This window comes from Aulostomus chinensis, chromosome 15, assembly GCF_037954235.1.
Source record: "Aulostomus chinensis isolate RoL2024-O1b breed Wild chromosome 15, RoL_Achi_v1.0, whole genome shotgun sequence".
NCBI lineage: Eukaryota > Metazoa > Chordata > Actinopteri > Syngnathiformes > Aulostomidae > Aulostomus > Aulostomus chinensis.
Genome location: NC_141334.1, coordinates 4,947,417 through 4,962,403, shown reverse-complemented (window position 1 = coordinate 4,962,403; position 14,987 = coordinate 4,947,417). Strand labels below are relative to the sequence as shown.

At 42.5% G+C, this 14,987-nt stretch overlaps 1 protein-coding gene across 3 annotated transcripts in view; it reads right to left on the bottom strand.

Moving 5' to 3' along the window:
* Positions 1-14,987, bottom strand: part of tmem132e (transmembrane protein 132E) — a 372,909-nt gene that overhangs the window by 24,930 nt on the left and 332,992 nt on the right. For all 3 annotated transcript variants that reach the window (XM_086226000.1, XM_086225999.1, XM_086226001.1), the window contains exon 7: positions 8,230-8,509. In XM_086226000.1, the coding sequence (XP_086082126.1) occupies positions 8,230-8,509 (280 nt within the window). The remainder of the gene's footprint in view (positions 1-8,229; positions 8,510-14,987) is intronic.

The following is a 14,987-nucleotide window of genomic DNA, read 5'->3' as shown; positions in this document are numbered from 1 at the left end:
ACAATCCGGTCATTAACCATCACCTACCCCTAATATGGACATCCAGCATTCACCCCTTTATGAGGGCAGTTGCTCAGGATTGCGCTAAGCAGGTTTTTTGTTTTTTTTAAATGAGTGTGCTGGGTTCTGTTTGAATTGTTCCTTTTCAGGAGTTATTATCTCAATCAGGGTAAGGAAAAGGAAAGCCTAAGAGCAAGACAAAAGAGAGCTAATCACATCAGAGGGGAGAGAGAGTGACTTACAAAGAGACAGGAGAGCGAACATGAGTGGTCTCTGCAGAGACAACAGAGGCAGAAAAATGAGACAAAGAGAATGTGGAAAAAGAAGAATGACTCAGACCTCTGAAGTTAAAGCAAGAGAGTGAGGGCAGAGACATGTACTCAGACCCGACCAGGATGCCACTCGTTAATTTAGTCATGATAGGAACACACTTATTAATTGTGGAGCATCAGAGTTTCCTGCTGAGAACAACAACTGCTGCCACAAAGTGAGATTATCACAAGAAATGGCTGGAAAGAAGACGGTTGAAACTTCAGGACCGATATCAGAATCTATACTCGTGTCCTTGCTTTTAATGACACTTGGGCGTAAACAGCACTCAGGAGTAGTCCATCCTGCTTTAGAGTACAAGGATGACAATACTGGAGGGAAGCAGTACTTCAGCTCCTTCAATATGCACAGCCTTACATTAGTCAGGGAAATGAAGCATTCCTGCATAGCGTGAAAAGAGGACAATAAGCGCTGCTTACTTGGCTTTTTACCAAGCCCAAGTTATCTGTAATGGCATCCAGTTATTTGCACCAGCATACACGCAGACATACGGGAAACACATAAGAGGACAAGAGGGCCCACACACTGCTTGGTTTCCCATTGCCACAATTATCAGCCTTTCAAATCAGGCTGGATGGTCTGACCCCATGCTGTCTCGACTGTTGTTGCTCCAGGCCTAAAATACACTGGAGATGACGTTGGGTCTGCGGCGCCAACAAAACCGTTTCCATGGAGATATTTGTCATTTTAAAGGCCTGCGGACTACGCTGTGGCAAAAGAAGAATAGACCTGATGGAAAAATTAAGATACGTTATCCACGGCCGTGTTCGTGTCCTGTGCATTATAATCAGCTGCTACACTGACCATGTCAACTGACCATGTCAACTGTGTGGTGACGTGTCTATTTTGTACCAGGGCATTTAAAACGGCAGGATCTCTGTCAATCATGTTTCATGCTACGTCCACAACGCAAAATGTGTCGCTGCGGTAAACTGTAGTAATCAATTCGCTGGAGAACGAGCCTTATTGCAATGCTACTCACACTGGCTAGGTCTCAAAGATTGGTTTGACAATCCCAATGCTTAGCTTCTTCAGCAGTACTTGATGGAGTCATACTAGAGGACAAAGGAACAAATTCAACAGAGATTGTGATTCTGTTCCATCAGGTATATCAATTGCAGCCAGATTAGCTCCGCCAGGCTAATTCATTCCTTTCCTAAACAATCCAAACAGGAAAGGGTTTCATCTCAGAGCTGGTGAGTAAGCTGCTGACAGCTGAAAGATTTTATCACCGCGATCACAAAGAAGTAAACTTTGGGGGTCCCAGGTGTTCATGTGCAGGTGATTGGCTTCCAGAAGAGAGGATTTCCTCACTGTCATGTTCTGATAATTCGGAGAGATAAAGACCAGCCTCAAGCCCTCGGAACCACGCACGAACGATTGATTTTGCACAAAACACCTCCAAGGACCTGGCTGAGCAGACAGAAGTCAATGTTGATGGATTCCTGCTGTATGGATGGCCACGGAATGGGCCTGACAGATTGATAGTACCCTGATTCTTCCTTATTCTCCTATTGTTTGCCTCAAGTACAATTGCATGAATGTAGCAGCATTACTTCTGCTCTGCTTCCTGCCTACTAGCATTCATCGTCAAGCTAACTCGCAGTCAGCAGGTCTCTGCGGGTATCAGCTCCCTAATGCAGCACAGAGGAAAACAGGGCATGTCTCTTCTTGTGGTGCTCTGGGAAGGATGGGGAACAAGTACCAAAATGTTGGCGTGTTCCTTTAAGCTGCAAACACTTCAGTTGGTTCGTGCTGACTGAAATGGCACACTCCCAAGAAAACTTTGACAGAGAATGATGAATGTGCTCACTTAAGTTGAAGACCTTATCTGGTTGGACCAACTTGAAGTGGGGAAACAATTGCGTACGATACCCCTAATAATGTATTTTACTGGATGTGGATGCTGCATCTACTTTGACAGGGTTGGCAGAAAATTTGTTGAAAAACGGCACAAGTCATTACGGACTGTAAAAATGGCCTCATAAAGGCATGCACAGATGTTGCTCTCCAGAGGCCTGGTACTGATTGATGAGGACTCTCTAAATGCCATACATGCTAAGTATAGGCTGCAGGAGGATCTAACCAGGAAATGATGTAACATTCGCTGGCAGGGTCATTCTCTTTGGAGGTGACATCAGACAAGTTTTACATGAGCTATCAAGGCAGAAACACGCATCCAAGCTCAAACTACGAGAGGAGGTGTAGAGGAAAAGGAATTTGCAGAATGGCTTCTCAAACGTGAGAGGAAGACATCAATCACCCTACGATACGAAGCTCCTCAAGTGTGAGCCGCTGACAACGTCATCCATGCTGCGTTTGAAGACCTCTGTGTTAAGGCGATCAAAGACTGTGCTGTTGTCGCTCTCAAGAATGATGATACGCTCGAATCAAACAAACACGTTCCTGACACACTTCCAGGAGAATAACATATATCTCTCTCATGGAACAATCAAAACTGAGGACAATGAAGTGAAAGATCAATATTCAACAGGGTTCTTGAACAGTCAGACATCATCAGGCACGATGCCACACAAGCTTCGTTTGAACGAGAACGAGAAGAAATCTGAATGAGACATCTTAGCTGGCAAGGGCAAGGTGCTGTTTTTATTCCTCATATCAAGTTCTGTCCATCTGACACAAATTTCACCCTTTGCGCTCGAATGGCGGCAGTTCACAGTTCACAGCAAAGCCCAAGGCCAGGCATTCAAGAAACTTGGTGTCCTCATTCAGCCTGTGTTCTCACATGGGCAACGATATGTGGCATTTTCAAAAGCCCCGGGTCAGTGGATGAAGAGACATACAACAGCCGCGACCAAGTATGACGTGTTTCAAGTGCTACATCACCATCCTCTACTAGAGTTTAAAAGTCTCAGTATATTGGAAACTACATAGCTTCTGGATTTTGAAGTACAGATCTTTTACAGTACAAAGGGAAATACTTCTTTTAACTGTTGTATATGTATGCTCGTAAAATTTGAGATGCACACTTCTGTAATAGCCTACATGAGTTTTTTTCAGTGTCATGATGTCATAGTATTCCGTAAATGTTCACACGATGCACAGTCGATTCGTTACTGATATGAGTTTCCTCTCCGTATGGCCTTCTCGGCGAGGAGTGCACCCCGTTACCCATCATGAAGAATTCATAGGTGCTTTTCAACAGAGCAGTTATAGGAACTTAGGGACAGGAACTAGCCAGGAAGCTCCTGTGCTGGGTTGGCTTGCCTTCAACCAATCAACAAATACGCTCGTGGATCGCTCGTGGTTCGTATGGTGCTGAGAGTATCCAACTTTCTCCAACATTTATGGGAGCTAAGAAAACATAATTAGGAACCCGTGAGAAAGGCCTCACAATGTGAACCTCGATCATAACCCTCTATCACGAGAGGGCTATAGGAGGACGCTGTACCTCCGCTAAGGCGATATGACACCATAGATCTGAATCGGTGTCAACATCAATTGTTTCTCAGCCTGTTTCTCAACCCTGCAAACCGATTGATGATCATATGACCTCTGCAGAGGTGGCTCAAAAGCTAAAGTGAAGAACACGATATTACCGGTTTCACCGAAGAATGAGAGACAAGGGCCAGCGCATACCAGCCAGGTACGAACTGGTTGTGTATAACTTATACCCCTACGCACATCCACATACGCACAGGTTTTAAACTTGCTTTCAAAAGTGGATCACTAACATTCCCACTGCAAGAGGACGTGGAGTTCTGGAGTTACCTTCCTGAGGTTTTTTTTTTTTTTTTTTTGGAGTGTCACGAACGCAGTCACTGCACTTTGAGATGGACTATTTCCCGTGAAATTTACTTTCATCCTCCAACAGGTATCTCACTGGTCAGACACACGCATTCTGTATATTGGACTCAGTTCCTATCATGCTGTACTCTCTGTTCAGGAACAGGGACAATGATTGTAGATATCATATCTGGTTTTCCACAAACAAGCCTCTTTTGTTTCGTAATTACAAGTCTAGTGAATTTTTGGGAAATTATCACCCAGCACGTAATCATGTTTCCCTCACATGATAATTAGGATCTACTATCATGACGGCATATCATCATTACCTTGCCAAAGGAGGAAACAAAGGAGAAAGATTTTCAGAGGTCATTTTAACATGACGACATCTCTATCCAGCCTGGTTCTCTCAGGCATCGCTGAGACTCACCTGAGAGCAGCAACTACGAGAGCCCACCTTCAGTGTCCCCGGAAAATTAAGATGAAAGGAGACAGAACTCAGCTGCTCTTATGCTTCATACAATGGAACTAAAACTAAGTTTAAGCCGCTTTATTTCATGTTTCATCATCTTCATTTTTGTTATTCATCCAACATAGTCATAAATAATATATACAACCTTACTGCTCTGCTCTTGTAATCTAAATACATCCATCCTTCACTAGTTCCCAAAACATAAGCCAATTCATGAGAAATACAGTTTCAGTTCTGGTAAACACTGACACCTTTTGCCAGAGGGGGCGCCAAAGTCTACATAAACATAAAGGTCTTCATAGCTGCTTTAAATCCAACACCAGATTTGGATTATTTTCACATGCACAGCTCCTGAGGAATCGCCTGCCTTTTGATCATAATTTAAGCTCTTGAAATTCTCTTTATTCTTTAACTGCACTGATCTTTATTTGCCTGAAATAATCACCCCTTGAGATGTGTCAAGCTGATTAAAGTTGACTGTCTTATAAATAAGCTGGTACAACATCAGAAATGTCTCAGTGATTGCAATAAAGACTCAACAGGCAACTCTTCTTTCTCTCTTTTTTCCCCGTGTCTCTGCTGTTATTCTCAAACTGGTCATGATAATTTGTTTCAGATTGATTTATTCTCTTGCTCCTTAGTTCTCCTATGGTGGAGGGAGGAAAAACAGGTCAGAATGCTGTCATCTCCAAATAAGAAGATTTCTCTCTGATGAGACAAAGACGTCTATTGTTTAAGTTCTGTTATATTCCCTTTTACGACGCCATTCAAACAGACCTGTCAGATAAAACGTAGAAAGACTTAATTCCTGCCACAATCATCAACCATCCCTCAAAAAAGAAAAGAAATGACTGTCTGAAATATTGTGCCAAATGGACAAAAGCTGCTCCTTTTCTTTATTCATATTCATGAGCTGGTGGAGTGTTTGAATCTCCTAAGACTCAAGGACTAATTCAAATCCTGGCAGAATGAAAATTTTCAGAAAGAGGACCATTATTGCGATATAGTAATCATTTCTACAAAATTAGCTTGCACATTTAACTGTGAGCTGGGGATCTTTTAACTTCTTTGCAATATGAGTTTGGTAAGCTGTCAAACATTCACGTTGAACGGATAGAAATTCTGCCGAGATCTCATTTCTGTTTCGTTCATGATATTTTAACACTTTTTTGAAACTGCTTTTTCATTTAGTCATTCGCTGCTACAACTGTAGGTCTTAAAGGCAGCCGGAGACACTTTGACCACCCATCATTTCATGTTATCTGCAAGGGAACACTGACACGACTATACACATATAAGTTGTTCCTTATTTTTGACCTTTGAGCAGTTGTTAAATGATACTGTAACTTGCCTGAGGGCTACCTGATGGAGCATGAGATACATTCCATTAGTTTTGAGTTATCTGACATCTCCAGACCAGCTCTGCCTTCCAGTTCTGGATTCAATCTGAATCTGTTTGAGGGGTAAAATAATTTCTCAACACTTTATTTATTCTTTATAATAGCTGTGAGTCAACATGGTGAATTACATCCGGTGGTAAACTGATGTATAATTATTCATACCCTTCAAAAGATACAAATGATCCATTGCTCATTTAACATGATGGATTGCCGACTTATATCTTTCCTCCCTATTTCTCCATCACCAGACGCATCCATCTTTCTCCTGACAGGCTGAAACTGTGATCTTTCAGGGTGATCAAAACTTTCACCAACCGTCTCCGTCCCCATAAATGACCAGCGAAGCGTCAGTAAATCATGGCCCGGGAGGCATAACTTGTGCAGCTTTCTTTATAGTGACTTCTGAACCTGTCCCGTCTGATGCATTGATGTGCACTTTTACATAATGGAGCTCTTTTACTTCGAAAAAAGTGGGCATTATCCGCGGCATATACTTACCGGTAGACATAAGGTCAAATCACAAAAGGAAAAAGGATGAAAAGTTGCATGAATGTGAAAATAGTTCAAGGTTACATCAAGGTTTGTTTCCCCCTCTGTGGCCTGATGGAGCTCCACTGTTTACGTTCTCCATAGAGGAGCTGATTTTAGTAGCCACAACGTCATGATCATCTGAGGTCAAGTCACCACGAGTGAGCAGGCTGTGAAACGATGATATCTCCTCCACAGAAGCCTCAAGGTCGTATGATATCCAGTTTTTCTTCACTGAAAAGTACTGAAATACCTACAATCTTTAAGTGGAGCAGAAAAAAAAAAAAAGTATGACTGAACTCGTAACTCTTGGCCATTTTGAGTTTTACAAGTTCATGCGATCATTTGAGAGGAATCTTCCTACAGAAGCATCATTTTCTGGCACGTAACATGGAATATTTTGATACAATACATTCACTGACAGTCATAAGTTGGCTTGCTACCACGCAAACGGTCAGTTGGTCACAAAATGTAGTTATTTTAGTCAGAGTGGAAATCTGCAAAGCCTTATAGGGTGAGTAATTCCTTAAACTTTAAGATAATTATGCACACAGTCTTGTGCCATTCCTTTTTTTCACCTTCCATTATCTCCTTGTGCTGAAAAAAATATCATACAGTAGAAATTTATGGAAACATTATTTAAAAGACTTTATATGGATAAAGTTCTTACAAGGATTTGGTGAAAGATCAATGGAGACAATGGGTGGGAAATTTAATTCTGGAATCTGAACCGTCCTAACTGTGGCAGTCACTGTTGAGCTCCATTTGTCAAGTTTTGTCCACAAGTTCATTTGATTATGATGGAGTTCTGTGTGATCCCGTAGCTATTTAGTCAGGTGAGCCAAATACAGCTGTTTTACCACCGTTTTAAAGTATACCAAATACATGAAAACAGCTCGTCCTTAGTCAGTTATTGGTTTCTGACTCCTGGAAAACAGCAACAACAGTCAAATTCCTCCAAAACGTCTCTTCCTCTTCACCATATCTTTAAGCAAATAACATACACTCTGTCTGTTCCACACGATGTGCTTTGATAACTCATATTTTTTCACCTTCATTCACTGAGCCTCCCCTGCAACTGTCTGAAGCCCCCCAGGGGAGGCCCGCCTCACTCCCTGAAAACCTCCGGCCTAAATGCACAAGAGTCAAGCAATTACACAGGCAGACGATTGCCGTCTCCAGCAGCGTTATCAGCCTGAGTCTGGGAGGAATCGCTGCTCAGTATCAACAGAGATGCTGTCCCCAAGTTTAGTTGTAATTTGTCATTTCAAAATGAAAACATTAATTTTGTTTCTCTCATTGTGAGAAAAAAACAAATAAGAGCAGGAATGTTATCACCACTATTGTCTAAATTCAAAGATTCAGCACGGTTTCTAGACCAATTACCAGGTGCAGTAACAAATCTGATCTATCAGTGATTAGCTTCGTGACGACAATATCGATAAAAGTCAAGGAAATGAAGACCGAGACTACAATATTTACACTGAAGTTGTAATGAACTGGCATTATTAACAAACTTTAGAAGTCCCAGCTTCCTCAGCCCAGAACAGCAGCTGTAAATTCAGAAAGAGTAATGAGGTTGGAGTTTGAAATCCTTCTTCCTCGCCTCTTAAATTCAGCCAGTGTGGTCACTGTGTGGTGCAAGGACACCGTGCCCACTTCCACGCTCCTAACTCACATGAATCGTTTGTCATCTACCAGACACTTAATTTCTCACTCCTGATTTTATGTGAGTCCGGGCGGTCCGTTTACCTTCAACACAGTAGATCCAAGCTCCAGGCCCACCAGGACTGTCCTGTCCACCAGCTCTGCTATTCTGGGGTCAGCCACCTTCAGGGAGTCCTGGACCAGGTCTGTGACATCCACCTGCCAGTCAGGCCCCAGCATGGTGATAACTTGATCCGTGCCCTCCGTGGAGGTGGTGTGAAATTGGGTCAGAACTTTGACCAGAGCCCGCTGGTACTGTAGGGTGCAGCCTCGGCTCACCCTGCGCTCATCCTCTTCATCATCGGCATCACTGTCTCTGGTGCTCCTGGAAGAAGGAGAAATGGGAAACAGAGTTTAACTCTTCTCTGCTGGGGCCGAACTGGACTCATCCCGATCAGATCTCTGCCAAACTTTCAAGACATGTTCTTTTGCCTCCTCAATAGAAATCATTTGATGTCTTTGTATACTCAGTGTAATCTCACTGCTTTGTACAATTTCATGTAAAATATTTGCCCAATAAATAAAACATTTGTGTTTTCCAATGACCGTAATCTGCTTCGGCTTCACTTCCGAAGTGGTTTCTAGGCTTCAACTGAGTTTCTCCCATGAAGGCAAAGATGAAAAACTTTAACGTTAAATGCAGTACCCATTATTTTGACAAGCATGTCTGTAAATGATCACCAAAAAGATTGAAAACCCCTGATATAGACATTAAAATTAAAAACCATCACCAATCATAACATGTCACATCCTTAAACTGAGCAGCTGCTGTTAAATTATGCTAAACACTGTGGTGTGGTGCTACATCTCAATTTGTGCCATCTGCTCTTAAGGGTCTCTACTCATTTTATAATTTGACATCATAACACTGATGAGAAACTCGGCACCAGTCCACAAATCCATCGCATTATCTGTTCTGATGTGGCAGCAATGTGGAATATGTCCTTTGAGCCAGCAGGGAAGAAACGATAAGCAGCAAAAAGCAGAGTTTTGGACTGGTGCCCTTCCTATTTCACAGGAGCCCTGGGCGGTGGGGTTAAACATGCCAGGTGCCTTCCCCACTGAGTGCAATCTGCTCTATAGTAAGATGTACGAGTTACCCAACTCTTAGTTCTTCCTTTAAAAGCACTTCTCTGCTTGGCTTTCACTTAACTATATGAATGACTTGACATTCAGCAGAAGCAACAGGGCTGCCAGCCACTGAGAAAGCCATTACTTCAAGGAGCAGGTTGATAATTAGGCTAAGCACCTCTGTCCTCGAGTCAGTGTCTAGAATACACTCCCTCCACAGCAAGAGGCATTGTTGTGGTTCCACCTACTCCACCTACAGCAACTGATGATTATTAATTCATCTTCACACTCTCCGCTCCTCATCATTCCCGCCAATACTTTTCTATGCCGGCAACTTCGCACTGACAGTTTATATGATGGTTAGAAATAAAGGTGCCTCTCATGAGGCTCAAACGGACCATTGGAGGTACCCACAAGAATTTACTCATTCAAGCAGCTTCAATTTCACATCACAAACCCTTTCTTGCTCGGATAATGTACAGGCTGTGGACTGAAATGAATAAAAAAGCTGTTTCACAGTCACCGTGTGAATTTCTAACAATGTGATAAAGCCTTGATTAAAGTCTGATTGCTGTGGACAAAGAAAGGAATTAGCACCCAGCGCATGTATGCTTTCAGCATACACGGCCTTGAATTCTTGGACCTAATATAAACTGCAGCAACATCCCCATCCGGGGGTAAATAGACAAAACAAACATCTTTCTTACATATTAATTCACACTCTGGAACGTTTTTGAGAAGAATGAATACAGCTGCACTTGTAGGCCACAGAGAGGCAACGTTTAATGTGAGTTTCTGTTTACGTGGGCTAATAAACCTCTGTGGCGTGCAGGGCCTTTAATCAGCTTCTAATCCAGATAGTGGCTTTAAAAGGACTATTAGGAAAATTAGAAAAACGATGTCGTCGACGTCACTCTGGGTGAGACTGGACCACTGGGTGCATTTGTGTTTGTGGGAAAACCAAAGACAAAACTAGCAGTAATTGAAGAAATGAGAATGGTTGTGCAGTGCAAATTGGAGCAAACTGCAATTTTTTAGTTTGATTGTTTTAAATTCAATGTGGAACTCTGTGGGGAACTTTCCCAAACATCACAACCTGAGCCGTGAATCAGATGCTGCTGTCTTAACATCACCGGTGTTTGATCGTTGCTCTCACATCTCTCTCGCCTACGGGCAGCGGCATCCACGGACACCTGATGCAATTTTGACCGTTAACATGTCAACTCAACCATTTAGATTCCAAAGATATGGTCAGTTAACACAAATAGTGCTTGTCTGTAAAAATGCCCCAACATTTTGGGTCCGCCGCACGTGTGGGTGGGTGGACAAAAGCTGCAGTGGCGCAGCAGGAGTCTTTTGTGGCTGCAGGACATGGACTAGGAGCTTCTAATGATCCAGCACCAGCAGCATGCTGCTGCACTCCTAGGCACGCTGGATGGAGGGCAGTCAGCAAAATGATTGATTTTCTAAAAGGGATCTGGTATGAAGGTGTCGGAAAGGTGATATCTGCAGGGGTCTTGCACGAATGGTGTCATGGAGAGATCCACTGATGACTGATGCGTGTTGTGTTTTTAGCAGGACATCTTTAGAAATGTGATGTTTTATCGTCCATAAGTCTGCTCCGCTAACCAGCTACTAGCTATTGACGATATAATCTGTGACGACGTCAACGGGATCATCGGCATTTAAGTCATTGCTGCTCTGGGGAGCGTGATACAATTGGGATGCAAAACCAAACTGTAAAGAAAAACAAGAATCCTTCAAAACAAAATTCAAAGTTCTATTTTCAGATGTGAACCACAATTTCCATAAGGAGAGGTTTTATTGGGTTGTGTGTATCAGCTGCATGCGCAGTCACTGAGAGGTGCAGAGGATACGGCATTAGGAGCAGTAAACGATAGCAAACACTAGTAGCATATGCTTATTCACGTTATTTATTCATTTCAGCTCAGTGTCAGTGTCTCCAAGTTTTTGCTGTCTTCTGTTTTCTTCTTTTTCTTTATGTACAAAACAAACTGAACTGGCTTGCTGAACCACTGCAGCCCTTGTGTACACAGAGGCTGCTACTGGGTGGATTCGTGGATTGGAATCTGTCTCTCGTGAATCTCATATCTAAACAAGCACTGAGAAGTACTCAGTAAATGAGTAGAATACATCTACAGTAGAAAAACATTAAAAGTACCTGTCCAATGTTATCTCTGATAGACCGGGAAGCAAGAAGACATTAGTCGGAAGCTAAACTTGATCTGGGTTTTGGTGCGTTCTGGGTCACATTAGCTCTGTGACCTCAACGTCTGGACTTCGTCCTGTGGGTATCTGCGTGTTTGAGACTGAAAGAGTAGCTTCAGGACATGTAGTTGTTGTTGTACTTAGAAGGTAAGTGAGTTAACTCCACAGCAGACGCTGAGACGGCACACTCAGTTACTCATTCGGTTAAAGACAGAGGAAAACTCAATGAGACAGTGAGGATCTCTCTGTCTCTGTCAAGGAGTTTCACAACTCTTGGCTTAGGTCACTTAAAGTTTACCTTCCTGAGACCGTACCTGAAAATAAGGTTGATATTTTTTCTCCCCCAGAAGAATATTGTCTGTTCTTATTAGAGTCTCTGATACAACCATACAAGCTGAAGCTTCAGTGCACACAGGCTGCCTGCCCGATTACACTTTGGTTCCTTTTTTAGAGCATGTTACTGGATAATGCAGCCAGTGAGCAATTCTGCATCACTGTAACAAAGGCCCACTGCAGGCCAGGAGACCTTGCTGTGCGTGAAGGTTCAGGATGTGTCACTTTGCAGAAGTAAAGGAATGTAGGATGGAGAGAATACAACAGAAAGGAAAATAAAAGAGTTAAGGAGGCAAGGGGAAGAGAGTGGGAGGTTCGAAGTTGTGTTAAATAAGCACTTTACCGGTGGAGAGATGCTGTCCTCTTAAAACTGGGTGAGATTGTGTACTACATGACCAGGGATAATAGAGAGAAAAGGCTGTGGTATAAACCTACAACCACCAGACTGGGCCCGTATGGGGGACCTCCACTTGGACACAGATGAACAGAGGTGACAGACCTTCGACGTGGTGTCCTACGACCTCTTCAGTGCCGGGGTTTGTTATCTATGTGACAACATATGAGCCAACACACAGGCCATTTGTTATGTTTCAGGCAGTTAATATTCATCTTCCATCATAAAGGATGAAGGATGTCAAACTAAAAATTAATGGAAGACATTTATAGCTACTGAAAAAACATGAAAGGAAATTGACAACGGAGACATTTGGATTTGGTTGTCAGTGTTAGTTATGTAGAATGCATTCAAACCTGTGACACGACAGAGAGGAAGAGCATCCGAGCACGTGGAGTTAATGACAACGGCAAGATGGTAACGTTGCGGTGTTTCGTAAGAGAGCACTTTTGAATGTTCCCTCAAAAGTACATTATTTAAAACACTACATGCATACAACTCCCAAATTGTAAAATGTAGTTGAAATTCTGATTGCTTTTCGGAGGAGAAGGAGAGGAAAATAAGTCCAAGTGTATAAGTGGGGGGTTGGTTTAGAGGATATTAATAAAAAGACGATAATTCAGACTAGAAAGCAACTTTAGCTGATGAAGATAATCATCACTACTCTGTGTGTTTCTGAAATGACTGATGAGCACTGTGATAGCCCTCTTATTCATCTTACTTTGTGGTATTATTTACAATGCTTTGTGTGGCCTTTGGAAACATTGCTTCGTTCATTATCACAGCATTTCATAATGACTCTAAACAAACAGGACCCGGATGGTGACAACTGCCAGGGCTATCATTGGAGCTGGCATTCCTCAAAATAAAGATGAGTTTTCACAAATGCACCCTCTCATCTGGGTTCACAGGGGTTTGCTTGTTGGCTCTTTTTGGCAACGTGATTGTTTTTGCTGATGGAAGACGTCCAGATTGTTACCATGCAGGTCACAAAGAAGTCTCAAGACTTCAGGTATGAGTCATAATGCTGTGTTCATGTCTCCCCTGCAGCTTGTGTAATTGTCAAAAAATATACTGTAATTTCTTCTGTGTGACACTTGGCGCAGCTTTCAGAGTATTTTTCATGTCTTTCTTTGCCACAAGCTGTTTTTCTGCGTTAAAATGTCAAGGTACAACAAGGTACGCTGTGAGTGCCTGTTATTTTTCTGCTTAACTGAACCAGGTCCTCACAGTAACCCATCACCAAGTTCTGGAGGTGTTTCGGACCAAATTTGAGATGCTCTGCTCGTGCCACCTAGTGACACTTAGGGGCTGTAACAAATCCATCCATCCATCCATCCATCCGTCTATTTTCTACCAGGGCCAACACATATAGACAGACAACCATTCACACTCACAGCCACACCTACGGTCAATTTAGAGTCCGGATTAACCTCGTCCGCAGGAACAGGGAGATCATGGAGACTCACACAGAAAGATCCTGTGCTCCAGCTGGTGCTTGAACCCAGAACCATCTTGCTGTGAGGCGACACAGTGCTGACCACTGCACCACTGTGGCGCCTGGCTGTTACTAATCTGCACCAAAATGTAACATGTTCTTGTCTCCGAGTTTTAGCGTAATCCTGCTGACAGTCAAACGTGCTTAAGGCCAGTAAAACATCTCAGCTTGGGTGAAACAGCTGTATCTGGTATTTGTTGCGTCGTTGCGTGACAACAACCTGGTATTTCTGTCCTTGTACACCAAGAAATACCAATGAATTAAATAACAGAACACATATATATAATTTTAGCCATATTTCCCAGCCCCTGTTTGTTCATATATCATTCATCGCCTCTGATTCCAATAAAACATGATGAAAACTGATTTTCTTTTTTTTATAGCTGTTGGCAGTATTTTCTGATTTATGGAGTCATAAAAAAGAGATATCCAAAATCCTTCAAATATCCTTCAGTAAAAGTGTTTTACTATAATATATCAGCAAAATAAAATCAGACTTTTGAACCTTGCTGTTACCGATGTTCTGTACTGAAAATCTATGTAAATGCCCAATCATTAGATTATTAGATACTGCTTCATTTACATATTGAAATAACATTTCAGACAGTCAATACAAAGAAATTCTGATTTAATTAAGGTGATCAAAAGGGGAAGTTTTGTGATTTTTAAACGCCTTCCATCTTCTTTAAGACATTTTAAGCAGTTATTATAATAATAGTCAAGTGTGAGTTCTCATCCAACAGAAACTGGGAGCTTCTTGACCTTCAGCCTGAACACCCAACAGTTTTACTAAGTTGACTTGATTTGTGACTTGCTGCTGTAGCCTGGGGCGATGTGTGGAAGAGCCACAGGCTGCCCAGACTATTTTAATTGTATACTCAAAAGAGAGAAAGAGAGAGAGCGAGAGAGAGAGAGAGAGAGAGAGAGAGAGAGAAAAAAGAATTGACCTTGTTTGGCCCATACGAAAAGAAACAGCTGATTTGCGTGGATCCAGGTTCCCACTGTATGAAGTCAACTTGATTTTCATATACGTCCGAGTTACTGGGCACCTGGTGGCTAAAAAGCAGGAAAACAGGAAAATCCCTGTATTGACTCAATATTTCGGGGCTGCTGAATTTTTATCTCGTCAGCTTCATAATGGCGATCAGCAGCAGCAGCAGTAGCAGCAGCAGGTCTGCCGGCTGAGAGCTAACAAAACTACAGCTGAATCTTTAGCTGGAGACGCCACGGCCAAGACACCACCAGCTGTTATTGCTGTTATTATGTGCTCCGGCTGTG